The sequence below is a fragment of the Venturia canescens genome, chromosome 6, assembly GCF_019457755.1.
Source record: "Venturia canescens isolate UGA chromosome 6, ASM1945775v1, whole genome shotgun sequence".
Classification (NCBI taxonomy): Eukaryota; Metazoa; Arthropoda; class Insecta; order Hymenoptera; family Ichneumonidae; genus Venturia; species Venturia canescens.
This window is the reverse complement of record NC_057426.1, coordinates 11,216,576-11,240,818: the sequence shown is the minus strand read 5'-3', so window position 1 is coordinate 11,240,818 and position 24,243 is coordinate 11,216,576. Positions and strand designations below refer to the sequence as shown.

Below are 24,243 nucleotides of genomic sequence, written 5' to 3'. Positions count from 1 at the left end.
TCCTTGTTGAAGAAATTTCATTTTTTCGCAGTACTTCAATAATTCTAATCTACAATTTCATCTTACATCGTGATTGTATCTATACATATTTAATATAAAGCACAGCTTTCGAGTTACCCATCCCCTGCTTCGACACCATGGAGGACCTCGGATCTTCTTGATTGCAACTGGAACGCAACTGAAAAATAAGGCACATCAGATGGGAATTAGTTCTTTATTCTCTCATAAATCTTATTCGTATCAATTGAAATAAAATTGTTATAAATTTGATGCACAAGAGAAATGATGTCCGTGCTGAAATATTTGAATATTTTTATCTAATAGTATGGAACGATTGTTGCTTTGAAGTGAAATTAAATGATCAATTTCCTTGGAGCAGTCGTAAAGTAAGTAGAAAAAGTCGAATCTCCCAGATTCGTTTGCGCAGAGCTTCGATCGTAACAAAGTTTCTAAAACCTTATCCAAAATGGAATTGAAAATTGTTCATTTTCATTCTGATCGTCTCAACGCTAAATTTTCGTTTCGAGCCATATCCTCGGATCGGTAAAGGCAAAAGGCATACGTTTGATAATTAGTGACTGCGTTATGTGAAGCTGAAGACGAGAACGTAAAACGCATATCTTCGTTTTGCGTGAGCACAGCGGCAAACTTGTTTTCAAGAGAAGAAATGATAAGGAAAATAATTTGAAAAATCTGACCGCTGCGATCGATGTGAACGGATTTGCAGATTCTTACTAAAGACAGATGAAGCGGACTAAGGATAACGTCCTTGGGATGCTTATTGTTTTCTCATGCGTTTGAACTATCAGGAATTTGGTTTTTTAAGATTTTCTTGTCAAACCTTTCTGTCACGTTCCAAAAACTGTCAAACTGTTTTGTCGCGATATAAAAGAATTTTAACATGAAAATTTGTGCGTAATATAACAAACACTATTCAAGTTACCGATTGGTGTCCCAATAACACTGAGATCCGGATGTTCTTGATCTCACAAAACTCCGGCTGGAATATGAAAGATAATATTTGAAAACTGTTTGATTATTCAAAATTTCTAAGCCGGCACATTTAAAAATTTTTACTCTCGCTCTTCCCAAAATCGCAATTCTACAGAACCTTTCATAAATTGTTTATTCTTTTGAAAGAGATTAAAATTTGTTCACGTGCTCGCATGACAGTAATCAGCACAAATAAGGTTCGAATGATCGATAACAATGCGACGGAAATTTCTGACCTTTTCATATAAAGTTACGATAAAAACGAAACAACACTGACAATCATATGTATATTCAGCATGTGAATGTACCGACATCTATCCATTGATAGGAAAACATATTAATGAGATAAAATCAAATGACCGCGGTCAAACGTACAACTCTCATTGCTGGCCGGTGCCGAGCGATCGAGTTAACAACAACGGATCGTAGGTCGGGGTGAATAGTTCTAGTTAAGCATCCCCACCATTTCTGTAGAAAGGTCAGGAAACGCGCTTCCAATGATCTTAGTCGTTGATCATGTTATCGAATAAATCGACAGGCCGACAAAGTACGCTCCGAGCCAAATTGGTCTAGTGTATCAATGCACTGGGGAAATTAGGTGCATCGAGGTACAATTTAAATCTCTAATTGGCATCTGGATTTCTACATGATTGGAACAGCATTCATTTTACTTCGATTACGAAAAAGTGTGGAATTTGGTTCTGATATTAATGCTAAAATATGGAAAATCGTTCAACGAGAACACTCAATATTCGTCTCAATTCCATCGCGAATCTTTAATAAATTCGAATAACAAACTGATTTTCACCTCCATTGGATGTAACGAATTGTCAGTTTAACTGAAAAAGTACGTCGACTCGAGAACTCCCTTAAGATCGAAGTTACCCTGTTTCGGTACATTGGACAGAGTATAGTTGATTTTTCTCTTTACAGCATTCAACGATGAACCGGGCGCACCGTTCAAGTCACTAGATTAATAGAAAGAAAGATAAATGTTATTGATCATTTTCACTGATTGAGGAGTTTCTAAGTGATCGATTATGCATGAAAATTCATCGCAATTTACCCTTCCACATATCCATATTTGGTAAGCAAAAAGCGCGACAGATCGTCGAGGATAGGCTCCGAATGAAGGGCGACGAATTGTTCTCTACAAATCTGTAAAATATGATTTTTCTGTTTAGTACAAACGAAGGGAGATACATTTTTTTTGATGAACCGCAAAATCATTCTCAAAATTAAAACAATGACATTGATTATCGTACGTTTAAAAATCACACAATAATTTTCGATTATTTTCCGAAGTAGTGATATTGATTCAGTGAATATTACTATTGTTTGAGCTTGATTAAGGATACATTGAGTTTCTAGAGTTAATGTTGATCTTACTCACTTTGTTCATTTTTTCAACAGTGCACGCGTGAGTCCAGTAACAATCGTGCACGGACATGAATGTTAAATTTTCGTTTTCACAGTACAAACTCGTGAGCATCATGTGACTAGAATCCAACGAATGAACGAAATTTGGTGGAAATGCGTTTTTCTGCTTCATTGTATTTGGTCGGCTGCAAAGTAATGAAACAAAGTGCATTACATTTTTGAAATGTTTGAATCTTTTTAACGAAAAAAAGGTAATTTACAATTCGCACGTATTAATAATTATGTGATTGATCAAAATAGATTTAATGAAATTTGAATTAGTGGCACTTTGGTCAGTTTTATGTAAAGGAAATTCAACATTTCCATACGTACTCCATATAAATGATGTTGTCCTTCATAGGAGAATATTTATCTTGCTTGGTATAGGGTTGAACAATGGGCAGACCTAGTGGAGTAACCCATTCGACATTTTGACCGCAGGATATCGAAATAATACGGGCGCACTCGGTAAACCAATCTTGAATTTCCCGAGCACTTTCAAACATCGTTCTCAAGCTGTCGAACGTTTTGTTTACTAAGTAGACACTAGCAGCCCACACGTGTTCCTGAGGGAAGTCGTCAATATCTACAAGGAAAATAAAAACGATTTTAATGAAAAAAAGTAAAAATACGTCGCACCAATGAAAAACAGAATTGAAATTTTGCAATTAAAGAAAATAATTGAAATCATTTATATTTTACCTTTCAACTGACGTGCAATTTGGAGCTTTGCACCGAATTTCGTAACACCGTAAACGGTCGTCATCACAGTCTGCTTTATTACTTTTCGCTTTACAAATCCTTCCAGAATCGATGCAATCTCAACGCCGTTCGCAGCATCCTGCTTGCGTAATTCGTTAACCTGTCAAAATAGATAAGAAAATGTTTCTTCTCTTGTTTTCACTTCTACAATTGTTTACGCTGACAATTCTTCGAATTTAGTGTCTAAATAACAATAGTGATCAGTCTTATTCATCCTGGAAAATTTGTTGTATTTTTCTCTCAATAAAACTACTGGAAAAACGAATATCTCTATTAGCGGTTTATAAATTGGTACCATCGCCGCAACACTGCTGTAAACATCCTGTGGTGTATCGAAAGGATGTAAATTGACGTTTTCCGCGCCGATTTGATCCCGTCCAAGTGCAGCGTAATGCTGAAGTCCATTGCAACTGCCGTCTTGATGAATCGGAAATCCAGAAACATAATTTTCTGGGTCTCCGGACTTTAACGCTTTTGCGATTTCCATGCAAGCTGCTAATGTTTGCCAAGGTTCGTCTGAACCTGCCCACCACATTTGTCCCTTTAACACATAAAATTATTAACAATTTACATAAATATCGCATCTCCACATATTTATTGTAAACAGTCGACACAGCTTCGAATTTCGATGGAATTGTTCATTTAAAAATCAATTTTAAAGATTGGCAATAGTTTCAACTTTAGCTAAGAGTATAGTAAGCCCATGATTTTTTCTTACACAATAACACATTCAAAAATGCCACACAAACAAACGACTCATGTCTATGATTGCGTGCTAGACTGAGTATGACTGAGTGCTAGAAACAACGATTTGATTCTACGTTGAATAATGGCGGATTCGTTCCAATATGTAGTGTCGATTTATATTTTTTCAAAGTTTCAAAGCATCCAGTGATTATCTTGAAGTTGGGGTATCATGACTATAAAATAGATTCCATTAGATCAATTTATTTATACCTACTTCGCTCAATGATATTTCAAGGGATGTCAAAAAAATTCACTTTACCATAAAACATACTGATAGATAAAGTAAATTGGGAAAATTAAAGGTAGTTTTGCATAATTACGAAATTGAATGATTCTTTTTGATCTTCTGTATGATTTGTACAATAAATTCAAGTAATTAATCGAATGGTAAATTTGCTAATATTTTTTCTGTTAGAAACTTACGTCCAAAGGATTCTCAGCACTGTCCAAAATCTTGTCCATGACTTCATTAGCGTATTCAAGCCTTACACGGACGGGATCCCTCTTTTTAAAACCGGTCAAGTTTATCGTATGAAGTTTCAACCAATCAAGTCCTTTAGGCCCAAGAGGTTTCCCTAAGGCAAAAACGAGAAGAGAACGAGCGAGATCGGAGCCGAGATGATTCAAATGTGGTGGTATCGGATACACTCGTCCTCGAAAGTCCATGTTATGTGGAAGCCAGAAAATCTTGCCCCTGAACTGAAAGAAAATATGAAGTATTAGGAGAAACATGAAATGTATTAATTGATCGATTATTCCACGTGAATTGTAGTAAACGATCGTATGGACAAGTTCACAAAATTGGTAATAGTTTCTTTAATTAAGGGCTTTTTCACTCACATGATCCGCAAGCGAAAGTCTATAGAGCGAATCACACCAGAGCGAGTACATTTCGCCTTTTCTTCTTTGTAATTCCATTCTTTGTTTTGCAACACTTATTCTCTCAGCTCGATCAGAATGAGGGTAAAGTTGAGGTGGTGTTGGAAGGACAGAGGGTGGTTGAGGGACATTCAATTTAACGGACCCTCCTTCTCGAAATACCTGAAAAATATACCATTCCAAATTGTATTTTTCCATTTGCACGTATATATATATATGTATAATAGTATGTATTTTTTCCATTTGAATACGGAAACGGGATGAGGCAATATTAGTTCATCTTAGCTCTTTAATTTCTTTCAATTTTGTTGTTTCCATTTGTTCATACAATTGATTTTTTTTTTTTTACCTTGACCACGATGTCAAGCACCGGCTCATTAACAGTCCACGGAACTGCGGCGAGTTGATTTAAACAGTCTAGAACTGGTGACAACCGCTTTGTACCAGCTTCCTCGAATCTCTCCCATTGATGCGTCTAGGGAAAGTATTTTATTAGAAAATATAACCACTCAGTACCAAAGTTACCACCAACATCCGTATTTAAGGACGAACTACTTTCAAATTTTTTAGAAGCATTTTCAAGATTGTACAGAAAAAGATGTACGAGAGAAAGATTCTTTATAATCTGTATAAAACGGAAATATTTTCATGCAAAATTACATGAGTGTTACGAATTATATTTTATTCGGAATATATATTAATAAGATTTAAGAATTATTAACCATAGTTTGTAAAGTTTCTACGATAGGTGAATTTTCTTGCCAAACTGTTTTCTACTCACAGAATTCATTGGTACTCGAACAACTTCGGATTTAAGGACGATATATCCGCCGTCGTGAATGGAGGACCAAGGTTTTGGTGGACACACCGAAGGCACTAACGGGGTTGGGAAAGTCAACGTTTCTGGCTTGGATTCTCGGTAAAGTTTAACCAGGAGTGGATGTGGTTTAATCTGCAAAATTTTTCAATTTTCCAATAATGTCGTCGTGTTTTCGTGGATAAAAAATGAAGTCAATAGTTTCACCTAAACATTTTTTACGAGAACGAACTTTTCAACGTTACGGTGACCTCATTTTTTTGCATGAAACAGTCTCGCATACCAGAAACATTTTTCAGGGTCATTTTCAATCTTGTTTAAGTGTTTACATTCAGAAAAACACATTATAGGGATCTAGTGTCAATGGAATTTTTTGTGAGTACCTCTTCTTTACAACGTTTTCCCTTGAATCTGAATAACGTGTAGAACGCAGGTATATCGTGTTTTTCCGTGCTGTTCACTTTCAGACAATTAATGTCGAATTTGATGTCCTTGAGAATGATGTCGTAAAGAAATTTTCCCACGTTGTAATGAATGTTCGATGGCCACTTTAAATTTCCCGGGTTCAGAGACGCCCCTTTCTTCTTGGTTTGCTGTTCAATCGTTTCCCACGCAACCCTACCATTTATTCTATCGTCTGGATTTAAATACCAATCGCAGTACTTGATGTAAACCTTTTCGATCTTTTCCATTACGCCCATACGCTGTTTTTCTTCAACCTGCAAATAAAATAATCGTTAAATGCATTCCTTTCAAACGTTTTAGTTGAATTGCAAAAACTGAAAATAATTTTGGTTTTTAATTTTAGCTCTCGTCATGCCAGTCAAGATTTCAACTTTTCAATATCACGAAATTTCATTCCAATTTTATTTGATTTTGGGTTTTAAATTTGATCTGTTGAGAGGCTCAGTTCCTCGAAAATAAATTTTTTTGTGTTCGATATTACATTGCTGATTATTGGGTTCGTTAATATTTTTCCAAGAACAAGTCCTTCTAAATCATTCCAGACACATAAGGATTACGTTATCGTGTGCCTCACAATCAGTTTTTCTACCTACCTCGTATTTTCTATTAATCGTTCTGCCCAAGTCGTTACAGAGTGATGTTATAGGTAGACTAAAGGTTTCAGAACCATCAGCCAAACGATGAGCATGTGTTATAATGGCGTTCACATAATCCTCTTTTTTCAAAACACATAAATACGGCAATAGTGTCAAACGCTGATTACACGGTGGACATTCACGATTTTTCAGAGCTAATAAATTCCGATCGAATGCTTTTAGAGCTGCTTTCGTCCACGATGCCTCTATTTGCGCAACGATTTTTCTCTGTTGACAAAAATGCAAGTTTTACACGTACTGTTTTTTATAACTTTGTGGGAATACCATTTCAGACAAAACATACATCCAGAATTTTTGGAGCGACGTGTTTTTCTGTAAACTCTTTTTTTCCCAAGTTTTTAAACTTTTGGAATTTTTGTTTTTTTTTCAATAATAAAGACGTTTTGTGGATAGACGTAGAAACGTTTTTTCATTATTCTGGGGAAAGCTTCTTCTATAAGCGATCAAAGCGACCTTATACAGTGAAAATCTTTCACTTTTTCAAATTCATGAATTCTTGAACAATTTATCATGCCAATCACGAAAAAATTCAGTTATGCTGTGTGTAAGTAAAATCGAGTATCTTATCGTATTCGAAGGAAAAAAAAAACATTGTTCAGGTTCTGCTCATATCAGGAGTATCAAGTGACAATGTCTGATGAATTTTGATTTTTCCTAACTGTTTGTGTTTCATAATAAATAGAAAGAAAAAAAATAGACATTCGTAACCCTTCGATGAAGAAATTTAATACGTACGGCAAATATTACTGGATGTTTAAGTTCATCAGGAACATCGATACTCTTAACGACCACGTCACCTTGTATTTCCAATTTCAACTGTTCAGAAAGTTTGTTCTTGAGATCCGCAAGTGTCAATAAATCCTTAGCTGCACTGGAATCTGGGCGTGCCTTTCCAAATTGAATATTTTTCAAGAGACGACAGTCGTAAGAAAAATCGGGAACATCATCGATTGGCTTGAAATCTGGTTGCAGAATTTTGATCGCTTTCATTGTGTGTTTTCTCTGATCACGTAGAAATGTTGTAGACTTTACGATGTCATTGAATGTTATGCCATTTTCTTTCATCTCCAATACGATAGTGTCCATGAATTCTAAAAAGAAGCATAAAGAGTGATAAGCATTTTAACTTTTTTGTACTAATTGATTTTACGAACTTTATACTAAAGGTGATATTTTTCAAACACTCGGACATATTTTCTAAAAAAAAGCGACTTTAAAACGGAGTACTAGACGTCTACGTTTTCAAAAAATTCTCCAGATCGTTTTATGCTTTTATTGAACTTCATAAACTGGACCTGAGGCTGTGAGTAAATATTGTTGCTAAAACTAGTTCGTATTTTACCCCTTTCCTTCTCGCGTTTCCTTAACCTTCCGAAGCTTTCTAGGACAGCAGCGTAGGTCTGAGGCGAAGGTTGTATCGAATCGTCTTTCAAGATACGTAGAATTTCTTTGATTTTCAGCATGTTTGCACATCCAGCGTAACTATTCAAAAGGAGATTGAAAAGACGAACGTCTCTAACTACACCAGAGCCCGATTTGTTCAAGCCAGTTCGACGATATTGCATGAGCGTCTGCCACGCTCTCGCAGTCATTCCACAGGTCAAGCAAACTTGTATGAAGGAATAAAGGGAACGAGCTAAAGTTTCTTCCCTTCCTTTCATTATCAATTCTCTATTTCTGCTCTTGAGGGCATCCTCTTCCTCTTTGGTTTGTAATTTCTTACTTTTATTCGATCTTTCTCTGGAAATAATCGACTTTATAAATTCACTTGTACAAAGATTTGTCAACTGTTTAGAGAACTTCAGAGAACGAACTCTGCAGAATGCTTTTAAAAATTCTTGATTATTTTTTATTAGTACGGAGTATTACTTTTTCTGGACATTTTCTGCTGCTTCTTCCTCAGTATCATCTCGATGTGCATCTTCCTGCAAAGTTTCCAAGAAGGAAGAACTTTTTATCAAACCTGCAGGATCAGATATTCCGGATGCTTCTAAATCTTCAATTATTGCAATGTCATCATCTCTCTCATGAGCCGTCTCATTCTCTGATTTGGTTTTCTCATCTGCCAATGTGGTAGTCTGCAAGACAGAAAAAACATTCCAAGTGAAACCAGGAAATAATTGTACAATAAGTATTCTACATAATGGTACGATTTGAACTGCATTATCATGTACTGTGATTAAGTTCTTCATTCATTTAAATTTTAAATCTCAATCTAATAAAAGCGATCAATACGAATCATTCCAATAATCTATTAGGTGATTCAATTGAATAACTTTGAAACCACGATTGGCAAATTGTCAAATTTCAAATCAAACATATTTTAAGTCAGTTGTATTTTAATTGATTGGTTTCATTATTTAGAATAAACTTCATCATCAATGTAACATATTACACACCGATGTGGTTAAAACGAAAGATGATTGATAAAAATACACTCTTTGAAAATATTTAAACTCATTTTACCTCAAAAATCATAAAATCGTGTGCGCTCTGTGGATCCTCATACTTCTGTATCTTCGAGATGTTGATTTTATGCAACTTGTCCAAAGTAATATCGGGTTGGTCAATAAGTAAAGACAAATGATCTGCATTTAATTTTCTGACTGATGCTTTGCGATTGTTGGTTACATTTTCTGAAACTGTTAAAACATTGCATTGATTATAGCGATTGATAGATGGAAATTTATAGATTCGATCAAGTTTTGAATAATCATCAATGCTCCTACCTTCTAACAGTTCAGCGTATCGTTTGGACTTTCTCTTTATTTTTTTTGGGACTTGTGTATCTAAAACTGCCGTATGAATGGTCGTTGACTGATGTCGATGTTGCAGGTAATTGATCGTCACTTTAGAAAAAAATAAAGAAAGAATGCGTAAAACAAATGATTTTACTCCAAAAATAAATTTTATGCAAAAAACAAGAATTAATCATGAAAAAAACAAACCAAATAAATTATTTTACCATGAATAAGCTTTTCCCTAAATACTTCTTAAAGATATTAAGCACAGGAAAAGTAATGATTCATGAACACAATTGTATTCTCAAAGTTCACCGTTTACTTTTTTACTTACTTCTGCAATACTTCAATGACGTTAAATTCGTTTGGACTCTGTGTAGTATTCATATTAATATTATAATGAAATGGATGCTCTTCATTTCATTTCAAGTTCATTCATGTGTTTGATGCAATGTTAAGAAAATATACAATTATATCAATATTTTGTACTAATTCAATAAAAAATGCTAAAATTCTGTGACTACATTTATTTTCATTTTTGATTTTCTAGACTAGTTATGGAAACAAGGTTAGTTATAATAGAGTGGTAACATCAAAAACATCTTGTCCTAGAAAATCAATTGAAAGAATAACATTCGATACAAGTAGGTTCTGAGAGAAAAAATATACAGCGCATTATTTTTCAAGAGTAAAGCATGGTACATAAGTGGAAATTTGTAGGTAAATAAATGCGAGCGTGAACTATAAATATATAGTGTTTGGATTTGACGAACCTAACCTCACTGGCGTTTCGGAATAGCCAATACATAGGTGAAGCAAAAACTTACGTAAGTATTTCACAATGAATTATGCGAAACGAATAATGTATAATAACAATGCAACAAACATAGGATGCTGTCATACAACAATTAACTTACACTTGGCTGTTTTCGGATGCAAGAATTTGCAAAACGAGCAAACTTTCATCGATGATTGAACATTATTTTGTAAAGATTTTGTATAATTCTTCTGCACCGTGACACCTCGGGCTTTGAGGAGTCTGTACATTTTAACGAGACCGATGAACTATCTTAATCCCTATTGTGATGTTAAAGTTTTAAAAAACACTGCACCTCCATAACATTTATAAAATAAAAGCCGACTGCAAATCGCGCAGCGCACACATTACTCAAGAAAACCGGAGGTACATAATTCTAGCGTGCCGTTGCTCATGCTCGTTCGCTTAAAACCTCGCTTCCGGATTCCGGGAGGAAAGAAGGCACTCGTTTGACTCGATCGTATGGTGGCGTCCTCACCATCTCCATGACAAAAACACTTTTTTCAAAATCCCCAATCCAAGAGTTCCCTAATCAACACAGCATTCAGTCCTCGCTGCAACGCACTAGGATAACAGTCTTCGAGTCGCGTACACACGGAGAGAATCAACGAATAATATTTACGATCGTACCACAACGGGGTAAGTTAATTTCATATGAAAATAACACTGTCAGAATCTCCGATAGTATAACGAAATAAAAAAGTCTGTCAATGCCAAATTCTTCAAATTACGCGTAACGATCAAACATATTTGCACAATTTTTCTTAATACGTTTGCTCACAAAGTACACTGTTATTTCGATCGCTCGACTCATTGAAGCCTCTTATCCATTTGAATGGCTCCTGGCTCGAAAAAAAGCATATAAGAATGGTATTTTTTTTTCCTAAAAGTAGATTTGTATACACTTCCAACTAAAAGTATTCGAAACCGTACAACTACGGAAAAAAGTGAGGAAGTTGGCGCGGCCTCTGGTTTTTCGATTATTTGAATCGCGCGTTATTTATTATTTTTCAATTCGGTTAATATTTATCGAGTTCGAAGAGTCGAAATGATAAAATTACTTGGATGCATCGTCATAAAAACCCCCAAATTTATCCGATTCGTAAATAAATTAATAATTAAAATTTCTTGTCCGATTTTCACGAGAAAAATGTCATTCGTTCCATGCCATTTTTTCGTTATTAAGGCACGTTCGTCGACTAAAAATAAGATTCACTCTCGCTTTCTCTTTGAGCCGAGTATTCGACTTTTCCCCCTGATTCTTGACCCTTGCACGAGCCGCTTCTGGAGTTAAATCCTATGATATGAAAACGTTGTCGCAAAAATGATTTAAAACGACTTTCCTCGTTAAATGTTGACCGAAAACAATTTCACTGTGCGCCAATTTCTTCGCTATCGAAAAACAAGGAAAATTTTCTATCATTGAATCTTCTTAATTAACCCAAACGACGAACATTTTCTGCTAAAAATCGGAGTCGTTTTAACCAATCCACAAAATAAATTAGTTATTTCTGGCTCCATTTAATTGTCCATACTTTTTCCATAAGGATTCTGATTTAAAAAACTGTATCGACGCTCGAGACGTTCGAGACAAAAATTCAGCGGAATTATCGAACCAATTAAGGGGATTGAAAAAAAGAACATTTTCAACGCAATTCAATGCAATTTAGGCGAAACTTTTTCGCAGTTTGTTTTTTTTCACATCGTTGATTTGATTTCCGTTCCATTATTAAGGGGTCTACCCTAAATAGACGGGCAAAGAAAGACTATTTTCACGAATTTTTTTGACAGGTACAAATTATGAATATAAAAAGTGTTAGGCCGAAAAAATGCACTCTTAAAATACGCAACAAATTTTTTTTATTTTTATTTCACTCAGTTTTCGTACAGAAAAATGGGGGAAGAAGCCAGATCTTAAAAAAAATGGGTTCGCGCTGTTGATAAAATCTGTGGAATGGACGATCGGATAAACAAAAATTGGTTTTAGATTCAATAGGTAAATGGCTACAGCGCGTCTCATACGATTTTTGATTTTTTCAAAAATTACAAAATGCCGGCCATTTTTCAAAAAACCACGAAAAAGCACGTCTTTTTCGTCGCTTTTTCCAAAGAAAAAATAGTCCCACTAAAGATTTGAAAATTCGCATGATATGCGCTACAGCAACGGTCGTAAAGAACACGTGGTTAAATTTTGGTAAGGATCGGTTGAATAGTTTCGGAGATTTTATCAACGAGCCGTCCGATACGTAATTTTGAGAAAAACGCGTTTAACGCACTGCCCGGTGCGTATTGCGCGCGCAGACAGTCAAGTCGCTCGTCGCTCAAAAGTACACTTGGAGCGCTCAGATCTTTATGAAATTTTAGTATCATACTTTTAAATGTGTACACTTTGGAAAATTGCAATAAAAAAAATGGATTTTTTTAAAATTCCGAACAGGGTAGACCCCTTAAAAAATGGGAATATTTGAGTTGCCGCGTGATCCGGTGATCGAAAAACATGCCGCAGGCTTTCATCTCGTTTCGTCTCGTTTGAATGATTTTTTTTTGTTTGTTTGTTTTCTTTCGTCACTGAAATGAGATGAAAACTGGTCTTCTTCGTGACTCGAAATGTTGTTAATGTTTTCGCGAATGTCTATTCCCTCTGGCGAGACGTAAACTCTGCGCCAGTGCGCAAACTACAAAAGCATCTTTATTGAAGCTCTATTAATAGATTCCCTCGTCTCCATGGCTATGTAATGCAGAGTGCAATCAATTTCATCAGCACTGGAATAGCGTTACGTACTTATGGTCTTTGGAGTAATCTACATGCCATGCTATAACTACACGGAGGAAGAAGACAGTAGTGAATATTCCTCTTGAGTGGCAACGAGAGTATAATTGAAGAGTATAATATTGATTAGGATGCTCAATCTTAATTTGTTCTCCTCGCTATTTGCATCTGGAGCTTCGATGTAAATTGAGGCACGTTTGCCTTGAGTAATTTTGCATTTCCGCTGGATAATGATACGATGAAGCTTTCATTGAAGCTCATTACGAGCTGGAATTAAAAAGCGTTTTCAATGTGTCCGAGTAGGAATTTTATCATTCGAAAATGAAGGGGGAGTGGGATTTTCCTCATTCGAAAAAATGTGGGAAACGATTGTCAGAAGATGGACCCGGAGGCAGGCACCCCGGGGTCGATGTCGATAATTGGTGTGGTTTTGTTGAAATTAAACTGATAAATGAGAAATGCATTCACGAGACTCTTGTTCGGAGGGGAATTGGGATGATGTATTTTGAGATAAAATACTTCGAACCGAGATGCATTAGCTGTCAGTCTTTCGAGTCTGGTCCGGCGGGGATTCCTGGTAACGAATATTCCGATGATCACACGTGGTCCATTTGGGGCTTGGCGAAAGGAGGCAAGTGCCCAAATATAAAACGATACTGAAAGGCTCAACGCGTTTCATGTGTTCGAGCCATTCCTCCACTTCCTTCTTGAGGAAAGTACGAACCGCTTTACTTAATTGGTCCGTATCCAATCGCAGAGGCTTCAGAGAATATCAGTTTGAAGCAATCTCCGTCAACGTACGTCGAGGAAACGTACTTTCGTGTGAAGATTTGTTCAAAGAAGATGCTGGTGACTGTGGAGCGACATTAATTCTAATATATTTCTACCCTCTCCTCAATCGACATAAACATGTCACTCTCGATTTACGTACTTTAGCCTTGTGACCCAGAGCACTGCTCTTTGAAGACAGAAACAAGTATTTCTGCTGAGAGAACGTTCCGGTACAAATATTAGTTGTCATAACGCTGGAGGAAACTCGTTGTTGAAGTTTCCTATATTCTCTAGATTGAAAAGCAATCGCGGAAATGGTGTACAATCGTGTCGTTTTTTTCCTCCAGCCTTGAGAATAATCTGCGGGTTCAATATTCGATTATTTTATAACAAAACAGAAGCTTCAAGACATTCCCTATGAAAATGCCCTCTGTCCTCGGATCATTTTCTTAAAAAAGTGTTGGAATTTACACGGAGTTTAAATGGGTAGTCGACTGACATGCGCATCAAATTTTGAGGGGTTCGTATTATTGGTTATTGAGATAAACGTGTTTAAATATGAAGAAAAATGCGCAGGGCTGTGGGGACTGTGCTTAAAACGTCGCTCATCTTTCCATGTAACGAATGAACGGTTCTTGCGAATTTTATTAAAAAGTACACAATAACAATCAAGTATGTAATTAAGGTTTGGGAAAAAATGAAAAAAATAAAGGTATATTACGTTAAAAATTGAACGAAATTGGTAATATGAGCACTCGATAGCCTCACGTCTTCTTATTTCGGCATTTTTTGTCTTCTTGGCTTGGCCCATTCCTATCACAGCCTTGTTTTTATTAATACTTTTTTCTTGATCCATTTCCCCTTGTGTTTTCCTTTTGTCCTCTCTAATGCGATTTTTTACATAAAAACTATAGAATTTTCGCCAGGGACGAGTGAAATTTGGGGTTCGGTCAGTGATGGATCGCCGATTGATCGAAGGCTTGTATTTTCATTTGGCAAAAGATGAGTTGAAAAAATTTATTTACAATTTCGAATTAACAACTCTGACATTAATTTAAAGTGATTATATCCTTAATCAGGGAGTAAAAATCGATCAAATTTAGACACCCATAAAATAGGACCCTTGGGGCATGATCTACCTTAAAAATATGATCAAATGAATATTCGCTTTTCTCAAGTGACTCGAAGTTGATACGTGGACGTAGCGAAATTCAATATTGACATTAACTTTGATGGAAAAAACGACGGAAATTTGACGAATTAACTCACTTTTCCTGACGTCCTATTCGCTTTGAGAAAATCGTTGAAATTCAAAGATCCGTAGCCACTTGGCGGTCCGTTGAATTTCTAAAAACATTTCCAACACGATTGTCCTCACTGGGTTATCAGAGTTTGCGTTAGTTGACAGAAAAGCACGCGTTCCTTTCGCCCATTCATCAATAACGCATCCCACTTTCGGGGTTGAGTAAAAAAAAGTAATTTCGTTAATCAGAGCTGAAAAAAAGTGGCTCAATCAGCTTTCCAGCGTACTACAAAAAGTGACTAAAAAAATTGATGACACGAGGATAAATGAAGCTGGAGTGAGATAAATCTGACTGAGAGCAGGTATAAAAAAAAAGGGAGTGCAACATTTGAATCTCGAAGCATGAACGTTCATCGGAGTCTCCGCAGTGTGGAGGCCCAGTGCAATGCATACAAACAGATGGCTTTTTAGCTGGAGGCCACATGGCTTGTGCTAAGAAAGCCTCAGAAGCATCTGAACTCGCACATCAAAATGTATTAATGGATGCTCATATATTCATGTATATAAGATCGTACATGGAATACTACATGCTATGTTTTATGTATGCCTTTTAAACATACGTGATTTTCTTCTGCTACTGAAAGGCTCCGGCGTTATAAAGTCAAGAAACACACAAGGGTGATCTCTGATTCAAACAGCTTCTCAACCGAGCCAGACGCATTTAGATGCACTCTCCTCTTGTCTCGGTTGTTCTCTCCTCCATCTCCTCGATCCTCGTTGAACTTGGAAGACTCCAGGGCAAAGACCTTGACACATTATGTAGAAAAAGATGGAATAATAACGAGAGAGAGAGAGAGAGAGAGAGAGAGAAAGGGAAAATAATGCGTAGAAAAATAAGCGAAAGAGAAAAGGAGATAAAACCGCACAGAAGGCGCGTGCAGCTCGGAGCACAGTTTTTCTTCCAGGGCACCAAAGTTTTCCGGAGGAATTTCCAGGCCATTAAACTTCTGTGATTACTATACAGGAAGGAATAAAATGAACGAGGCGATGGTTAAATAGCATGGACTAATTTCGCTGAATACATTCAGGTCTAGATAATTTTTTCTCTCACTCTCCTACTTCTTGTTCTATCTTGGCTGGAGTGCAGAGTGCAAAGACCTTTGATACGATGAATCCTAGAAGAGGAAAGAAGATGAAAAAGTAAGAAGGAACTAAGTTGGAAAAAGCCAAAGAGAAAAATATTTCGAAGAACTTCAAAGCCATCCACTTTTCTTCTTTCTTTTGTGTTTCTTTATCTTTCACGACTCGTTCGCCAACAGAAAATGCTCAAAACACTTGACCAGTGTCTCACAAATGTTAAATAAAAAAAGACTCATTTATGAGCCCTCTCTTCGCTCCTCTCCTATTAGCGAAAAATCGTAGTAGCGATAATACACTCGATTGGCAGTGTGCTGCTCGGGGAAAGAACGCTCTCTTCTTTCAAACGGGTCATCTTCAACGACCCCCGTAACTTCTTATCTCCAACACTGTGGGTTATTGAATATATATTTTGTATGTAAATCGACTACACAAACTTTCGCACATACTCTGATTAGTTCGAGTGAATTTTTGTAGGGGCCTGCGTGCGCGTGTGTTTGTGAATACTTGAAGGAGGCGTTACACTCGTGGCACTCTTCGACCCATCTTCTTCTTCTTCTTCTTCTTTCATGAAACATTTTCATACGTATCGTGTTGCTCGGTTATGTGTCTTACGAAGAAACGTTTTTACTGAAGCTAATCTTCGTAGCTCGTCTATTTTACGTAGAATTAGTGATATTTTTTATTTTCTCGTCGATCGTTTATGGTAATCGCATTGAAAATAGATTCGTTTTGATAAAACGAGGAAAAAGTGATTTTTAATCGTGCACTTTTATATATACAATTACTGAAATTGCTCTGTTATCGAGTTTCGTAATATTTGATCTCAGGATATTTGATATCAGCGCTTTGCACTCGTTTTAAACAAAGGAATATTCTACTTTTTAGATTTCTTTCAGTGTATAAACACTTGGTGAACGACGCTCGTCTTGCTCGCGTCCACTGAAAAATGAGGCTCTGCGCTGTGACTGCCCTCATACTCGCAATATGCTGCAGTTTTTCTTACTCGAGAGAAATCACGTAAGTTTTAAGAAGAATCGTCGTCATTTAGCGATCGAGGGTCTTCGATTCGTGATTAATATTGAGCAATGCCTTTTGAGAATCGTTCATCATAATCTTGCACTCATTTTATTTTCACTTTTTCCCAAAGACACGAAGACATAAAAGACGCAATGCTCAGTCTCGTTCACATGATGCGAGAGAACACGGAGAAACTCGAAAGACACGAAGTCCGCGAACGTCAGCTCGGCGAACAAATGAAAAAAGCTATTGGTTTACTGTCCAAGAGAATATCATCGGTCGACGCGTTGAAGTCTCATCTTAATAAACTCGATGAAAAAATCGATGGGATCGAACAGTCGATATTGCAGGTCAATATTTTTTAAGGCCTTATATACACTTGCACCGGGCGAAAAAACGTGATTTTAAAAATTTTTTTGTGCATTCAGTGCATGTGTTCGTGTACTTGTACAATTTTTTTTATCAAAAAATTTCTCAAAATGGCCCAACCCAAGCTGTATTTCAGTAGCACCTTTTTTTGAGCATCAGTTTTTTTTTGAGCATCAAAACCACTTATTTATTATAATAGTAGCTTGGGCCTGAACGAAGGATTTGCAAAAAATATTGATTTAAAAAAAAATGCCGAGAGTTTTAACAAAAAATTCATTTTTTGAGGTGCTAAACTTTTCGGTTTTTTGTTACAATTATTTTCTTTCCAAAACAAAATACGAAATCCTTCGTCCAGGCCTGGGCTATTATTATAATAAATAAGTGGCATTTATTTGGTACGGATCGGATTAATAGCTTTTTAGTAATCGTGTCTAGCGCAAAGGTATTTTTCAAAAAAGACGATTCTGAGATAACCGCGTTTAAAGATTCAAGTATCAGCCGACCCCGCGCACCGGGCTCGAAAAAATCGCTACGAATCTGATGCTCCGATCTTTATGGAATTTGGTGAGAATATTCTTCAGACATTGTAATTGAAGAGTATGTAATAAAAAAAATTTCTATTTTTTCGCCCATCGCAAGTGCATAAATGGCCTTAAAGAAAGTCGCGCTTGTACGTTTTTGCACTTGGAATTATATTTGGAAGCAAAAATTTTCGAAAGTTTCGAGCCGCATAGAAGCAACAGAAAATAAAGAAGGCACTCAATGGCAATATTTTTCTTTGGAAATAGTTAGAAACCGATAAGTTCGGCTGGAATGAGAAAGAAAATATTCTTCGTCGTATTATTCATGGGAAAATATTTGCAGAGAGACGAACGGGAGAGGATACAAATACAAAAGACTACTGATACGTTGGAAAACTTGGAAAATCGTTTAGACGGTTGGTTGAGTGGTATCAAGGCACAATTATCCGAAGTTCATAGTCGTCCAGTGCCCATGATGCAACCGCCCTCTCAAAACGACAAAACTTCCGATATGATAATCGCCAAATTGAATAAAACTGAAACTTCGATAAGCGGGCAAGTAGCGAGATTGGAATTCGATCTGGACTCTATTTCCGTCAAGCTGAAGGACGATTCAGCATCGCAGAGAGACAAAATTCAAGTCGTCTCCGACGAAGTATGAATGATATTATTATCACATAAAAATTATTCGAAAAGCACTATTTTTTCGAACGAAAATCACTTGCTCGCTTGGTTCTTTCCAAAGCCAAAGAAAGTTGCCTCACATTTTCTTCTTTTCAACAAATCTTTCACAAACAATCAACACAAATGAAAACTTTCAATCATAAAATAAACTTATGTCGAAAAAACTTACACCGAAGTCTTTTTTTAGTTCCTTTTACAGAATTTGAGATAAAAGATAAATCAATTTTTCCAAAAGACTCCCATGAAAATCCGTGAAAGTTAGATACCCCGAGAGAATAACGAAGATAAAAGTATTCTTGGAGTTTTCGTAGCTTCGAAAGTATCGCTCGTCTCTTTTTCACTCCGATCCTCCATCGGAGTTCGCGAACGGTAAATCGTCAATTTTTTACCGACAATGAATCTTTCGTTACTCCCTGAACAAGGATTGTTTGTGGGGAAAAAATGTAGACGGAAAGGAAAAACGAAACTGAGAAAAAGGCGCGATTATAGAAAAATCGAAATGAATTTTTTGTAACATGTCAGATAAACAAAATCGGAGCACGACTCGGTGACATCGAGGATTCCTTGAGAGTTTTCAACGAGGCTAATAAACGATCGAGGGAAATACCTGAAAAAGTAATTCCAGATCCGAGGCCCGCGATCGAAGAGCAGAATCGAATGTTGAAGAATCTCAAAGAACTGCTGGAAGACACTACCGACCGTATTCATCAAATACCCATGTATTTATGAGCGTTTTCCTCGACCATAAAAGCCCCATGAAAACTCAAAGAATTCGATTTCTTTATTGCTCATTATCGTTTCAGTGCCAACGAGCTGAAGAGTTTGCACAACGAGTCACAGTCTGCTCTGCAGGAAGCAAAACACTTTATAGAAGACATCGTAACTCGTGGAATCGTTAGTATCGAAGACAAAGTCATGCAGTCCAAAGACGAGACGAAAGACACCGTCAGTGAATTGCGGTAACGAAAGATCGACTGTACACTTTCATTTTTTTAATTTATACTTGTTTTTTGAATGATGTAATCATTTCATTTTTCCACGTTTATCTAGTTTGGATTTGTCGAATAACGCTGAGCGAGTAAATCAAGAGCTGCACGGTCTTGAGAAGGGCCAATCGGTCATGGTTTCAATGGCCGATCACGTTCTCGATACGAAAAAACGCGTCGAGTATGGAGTTCACCAAATTCTACTCGAAGTTGGTGACCTCGTGAAAGCACAAGGAAACAACATAAACGAAACATTGAACCTACGATTCGATGGGATATCGAACGATATTATGGACAATCAAAACGGTGCAGTGGCGAATCTGACTACGAAGATGGAGCAAGAAATGAACCAGGTCCAAGTTCATCAATTTTCATGAGAATCCTTTAATTCGAATAAATCAAGTTTCTCATATGCATGGAGCTGCTTGACGAAATTTTTCCATATTCATTCATCGTCAGATTTTTTTTTTTTTTTTTTTGTTCGTTTTCTGTTTACTTGCCCACCAGTGAGTCGTTGATTGCATCGAAAATTTGTATTCCTTTGCAACAGGTATGGCGACAAATAAATGTGATGTACCAGCAAATGACAGAAAGTGCTAAAGCTCTCGATAAACTCCACAAACAAAACGAGGCTTATGTGAATGGTACAACGTCGACAATGGGTGGAATGGAGAGCAAGGTAACGTCATTTTTTTCAACTCATTGGACCTGAGAACCCCTGTTTATACGAAATTCTTTGATAGAAATTATTTGAAATATAATTACAATCAACAAACGAGAAGATTTGAGGACACTAAAGTACGGAAAATTTTTAAAAATACATGGACAGAATTAAATGGTAGTGTTTAGCGTGAAATTCACTGTAAAATTTACCGTGACATATTTGACTGGGGGGACGAGTTGACGAAAAGTATTCGTTCATGTAACGCACTGTAAAATTTTGAGGCCTTACGTACACTTGCGATGGGCGAAAAAATCGAAAACTTTTTTATTAGATATTCTTCAAGTACAATGTCTGAAGAATGTATACTTGCTGATGCTCAAAAAGGAGTTATTTTGAGACATTTTTTGACGGAAAAAATTGTACAAGTACATGAACACAAGTCTTAATTAATGTCGTTCACAGTTTTCCCCATAAACAGTTATTTTCTTATTGAAAAAAATCAAGAATATCACGTTTTTTCGCCCACTGCAAATAAGACCTCAAATATTTTGCGAAATTTTCAGTTTTACAATAGTAAATATTGCAGATAGTCGAAATTTACTAAATACTCTGGTAAAAGTTTCTACTTGGAGCAATAAATGTCATTTAATATATAGAAAAACTCATTTTTGCTTCCATAATATCATGAATTTTTTAAATTTAATTCTCTTCGTGTATAAAAAATAGAATAGTGTACAAAAATAGAAGCAAAATTTAGATCAGATAGCTAATAAAAATGTAAAAACGCGTTGCAATTCAATTTTTCCAAGGACCAGTTGAACGATATCTGGTTTCGAGTATTTCGTTTAAACACTCGTAATATAGTGGATTCTTCGATATTTCAGGTGGGAGAAATAACGAAACGTATGTCCGAAGTCGACGAAAACTTGAATTTCCTTTTGGGAAGATTATCGCTGGTTACCCAGGAGTTCAATCAAATAAAGAGCGGACTCGGAGCAGCGCTTGACAACATAAGAGAGTCCTTCAAAGAGGTCCAAGAGAAGGCGAACGGTTTTAGTAATCCGGGGCCGCATCCGGTGCCGGAAAATTACAGAGAACTTGAAGCAGCTCAACCTAAGTCAAAGCCTAACATGGAGGGCAAAACCGCCCCTGAATTAATGAAGGACATTAAGTCGTATTAAAAGAAAGTATTTCTTCTTTCTTCATCAATTTTACACTAGAATAGTAATCAAGAAGTCGGCGGAGTAGCTCGAGAGAATTATACGAACCACATTGTTACTGCAAAATATTCGGACGTGAGTGAAAGGCAGAAACTCCAATAAAAATTACGATTTTTCGAAACAACGAACGAGAACAATAGTCAAGACTGCTGACGATAATTGCACTGAAATTAATTTTCTAATTAAATGAATTCTTTTTTTTTCATTAATTCAGAGAGTTTAGGCTTAGAGAATGAAAAACTATATTTCTCTTCAAAGTTGTTAGAGAATTGCGTCGCATTGAAATCGTAACGTACGAAACGATACAAAATAATTTGACAGATGATCATTGAATTTTTCTCACTTACCAAAAATGCATCTTCGCCACGATCGTAGGTAGAGTGGAAAAAAAATTCCGAATGAACTGATACAGAGTTTCGTGCCACAAACAATGTTTGATGTAAAAATTTCCTGTTTCCTCTGACCATTATATTTGCTTGGGAATGTTGTTCAATTTTTGTTTTGTTTGGAGTACGTTTAGAAGCAATTGATTTACTTGCTAAGCCTTGGTACATCGTTGAGTCGTTTGGTTCCATGTAAAAACTGAAATTTTTGACGACGAATTAACATGGATTTTAGAAAATGTTTAAAGTTGATATGGATGTCAGAAATTATGTATTTTTTCAAAGTTTATGCGATTGGGAACCCTGTGGGTCATACAGACCCATGGAGGAACGACCAAGGCTTGAGGAAAGTGAATTGATGAATGGATAGGAAACGATTATCAATAAAATATTGACTGAACTGGATTATCATTTGATATTCGTATTCGATCATATACGATTCCCTATATGATCAAAATAATTGTGAAATTCGTGGATGGAAAAACCATAAAAACAGTGGAATTTGTGATTTTGAAGTTTCAAAGCGTTGTTCTCATTGAATTCGTTAGACATGAACAGTCTCAAAGATCATAGAACAAAGACGTGGAGAAAAAAAAGCATGAAAAATCGTACTCCTCAATTATGAATAAATGTTTAGAGAAAATAAAACAGAAAAGATGAATCACGAGAACGAATAAATCAACATAATTTACTCGATTAGCATAATCTCATCGCGAACGTCCACAACTTTTTTTTAAGTATTTACGTTGCTGTTATTACTGAAGAATGTGGACGAAAATTTATCAAATTATTAACATAAGCGAGCGTATTATATTTAAAAAATGAAAATAAACTTTTTATGAATTGTCATAGTTTCGAAAATGTTATTATCAACATCGCAATAAAAATTTAAAAAATTTTTTTCGTATTTGTACAACAGCAATTTCTTACCCTACTCACGATCTGGTCGAAATGTTGAAAAGTTAGAGATTTTCGATACTTGCAGCAATCGATGAAACAAGTGTAACGAAGTAATGACAAATGTAATATTTTTTTAATTTCAAAAAATTATCAACCCTCAACTTCCTTTACATTGTCAATTTTCCACGAAATCCCTTGAGATCATGAGGAGGAACGTGTCCACGAATTTGAAATAATTCATAAAAAAGGCTGACCCACGTAACGTAAAAATGAGTAAAAAAGAAAAATTACAATCGAGGATGAAAACGATTCGATGGTATTCCTAATAAATCAGGCGTATTTACGATCATTGTGATTTTTTTCTTTTTCTTTAATTATATTAGTGTTTATCCCTTACACCTTCCATTTTTACGTCGATTGTAAATTATTATTATTGTTATTATTAATATTATTATTATTATTTATTAAATAACAACGTGCTTTCCGTTAACTATTCACAGGTATACGACAGAGTTCGGATATTCGCCTCTCTATTTTACATTGTTCGCGTATTTTATTCGTCAATCTCTCATTTTTATATCCCATTATAATGGAAACTCGTGCATGAATTATCGATTTATTTCAATAATCGTACGATGTTCCAAGAGAACAATGTGGGAAAGAAAGAGGAACGTCCGAACTCGATCTTATCTGGTAATCAAAAATTCATCTAAATCCTCTATATTGTCATGTTTCAACAATGTGTGTGTCTCTCGCTCTCTCTCTCTCTCTCTCTTTTTTCTTTCTTCTTCCTTTTATCAATCCTCTGTGACTCATAAGATTCGTTCTTTTCTCCCAAAGTTCGTTTTACACTCGTGTTGGATATTGTATTTATATATATATATGTATTTTTTAATTTTTTTACCTACACACTTCTTTGTTATCATTCTCTCATTCTCTCTCTCTCTCTCTCTCTTTCTCACTTTTTCTCATACGACCAGCACGCAAGCATACAATCGTGTGATAAACACAATCGGCGTAACTATAATTTTACATGGATTTAATATATCTCACTATCGACTTATACAACCAGCCCCCTCGTGATCTTCAAATTACCATTTTTTTGTTTTCCTTATTCCTCTCGTACCTCTAAAATTTCTTACAATTAATCCCGCGTCTTTATATTTACTTCAGTGTTGTTGTTGCTCTTTAATTCAATTAATTATTATTAATTCTCCTTCTATATTAATAACAATTAATTATAATTAAAAATTGAATATTCATTTTAATCTGTATTAAC

At 35.9% G+C, this 24,243-nt stretch overlaps 2 protein-coding genes across 5 annotated transcripts; one reads left to right on the top strand and one right to left on the bottom strand.

The window, feature by feature from the left end:
* Positions 1-10,702, bottom strand: mtRNApol (mitochondrial RNA polymerase). Of its 2 annotated transcripts, XR_006261310.1 has the most exons (20): positions 10,397-10,702; positions 9,468-9,587; positions 9,205-9,380; positions 8,608-8,816; positions 8,081-8,478; positions 7,474-7,829; positions 6,676-6,945; positions 6,001-6,336; positions 5,582-5,752; positions 5,150-5,275; positions 4,762-4,962; positions 4,345-4,620; positions 3,470-3,715; positions 3,115-3,274; positions 2,746-2,998; positions 2,387-2,558; positions 2,060-2,151; positions 1,802-1,961; positions 944-1,000; positions 1-178 (listed from the first exon to the last, which is right to left on the bottom strand). XR_006261310.1 is itself a non-coding variant. In XM_043421637.1 (19 exons), exons 1-18 carry the CDS (start codon positions 10,524-10,526, stop codon positions 1,829-1,831), a joined length of 3,825 nt encoding a protein of 1,274 aa, XP_043277572.1. In that variant the 5' UTR covers positions 10,527-10,702; the 3' UTR covers positions 1-178; positions 1,802-1,828. The 2 variants fall into 2 exon arrangements, 1 of the variants encoding a protein (XP_043277572.1); XM_043421637.1 differs by lacking the exon at positions 944-1,000.
* Positions 10,703-10,797: 95 nt separating this feature from the next.
* LOC122412227 (kinesin-related protein 9) lies at positions 10,798-22,964 on the top strand. 3 transcript variants are annotated; one of them, XM_043421638.1, is made up of 9 exons: positions 10,798-10,935; positions 17,106-17,237; positions 17,368-17,587; positions 18,471-18,782; positions 19,334-19,530; positions 19,615-19,770; positions 19,862-20,150; positions 20,348-20,476; positions 21,346-22,964. In XM_043421638.1, exons 2-9 carry the CDS (start codon positions 17,167-17,169, stop codon positions 21,640-21,642), a joined length of 1,671 nt encoding a protein of 556 aa, XP_043277573.1. In that variant the 5' UTR covers positions 10,798-10,935; positions 17,106-17,166; the 3' UTR covers positions 21,643-22,964. The 3 variants fall into 3 exon arrangements, with proteins under 3 accessions (XP_043277573.1, XP_043277575.1, XP_043277574.1); XM_043421640.1 differs by having other exon boundaries at positions 10,813-10,935; positions 17,117-17,237; XM_043421639.1 differs by lacking the exon at positions 10,798-10,935 and adding an exon at positions 16,776-16,923.
* The last annotated feature ends 1,279 nt before the right edge of the window (positions 22,965-24,243 follow it).

Bases quoted from the DNA above. Each gene is read 5' to 3' on its own strand.
- mtRNApol (XM_043421637.1), bottom strand. From the start codon at position 10,526: ATGTACAGACTCCTCAAAGCCCGAGGTGTCACGGTGCAGAAGAATTAT. The intron at 6,337-6,675 runs GTAGGTAGAAAA...TTTTATTTGCAG, and splicing joins CGATTAATAGAAAATACGAG to GTTGAAGAAAAACAGCGTAT. The intron at 5,276-5,581 runs GTGAGTAGAAAA...TACTTTCCCTAG, and splicing joins TTCGAGTACCAATGAATTCT to ACGCATCAATGGGAGAGATT.
- LOC122412227 (XM_043421638.1), top strand. From the start codon at position 17,167: ATGAGGCTCTGCGCTGTGACTGCCCTCATACTCGCAATATGCTGCAGT. The intron at 19,531-19,614 runs GTATTTATGAGC...TTATCGTTTCAG, and splicing joins CGTATTCATCAAATACCCAT to TGCCAACGAGCTGAAGAGTT. The intron at 19,771-19,861 runs GTAACGAAAGAT...ACGTTTATCTAG, and splicing joins GACACCGTCAGTGAATTGCG to TTTGGATTTGTCGAATAACG.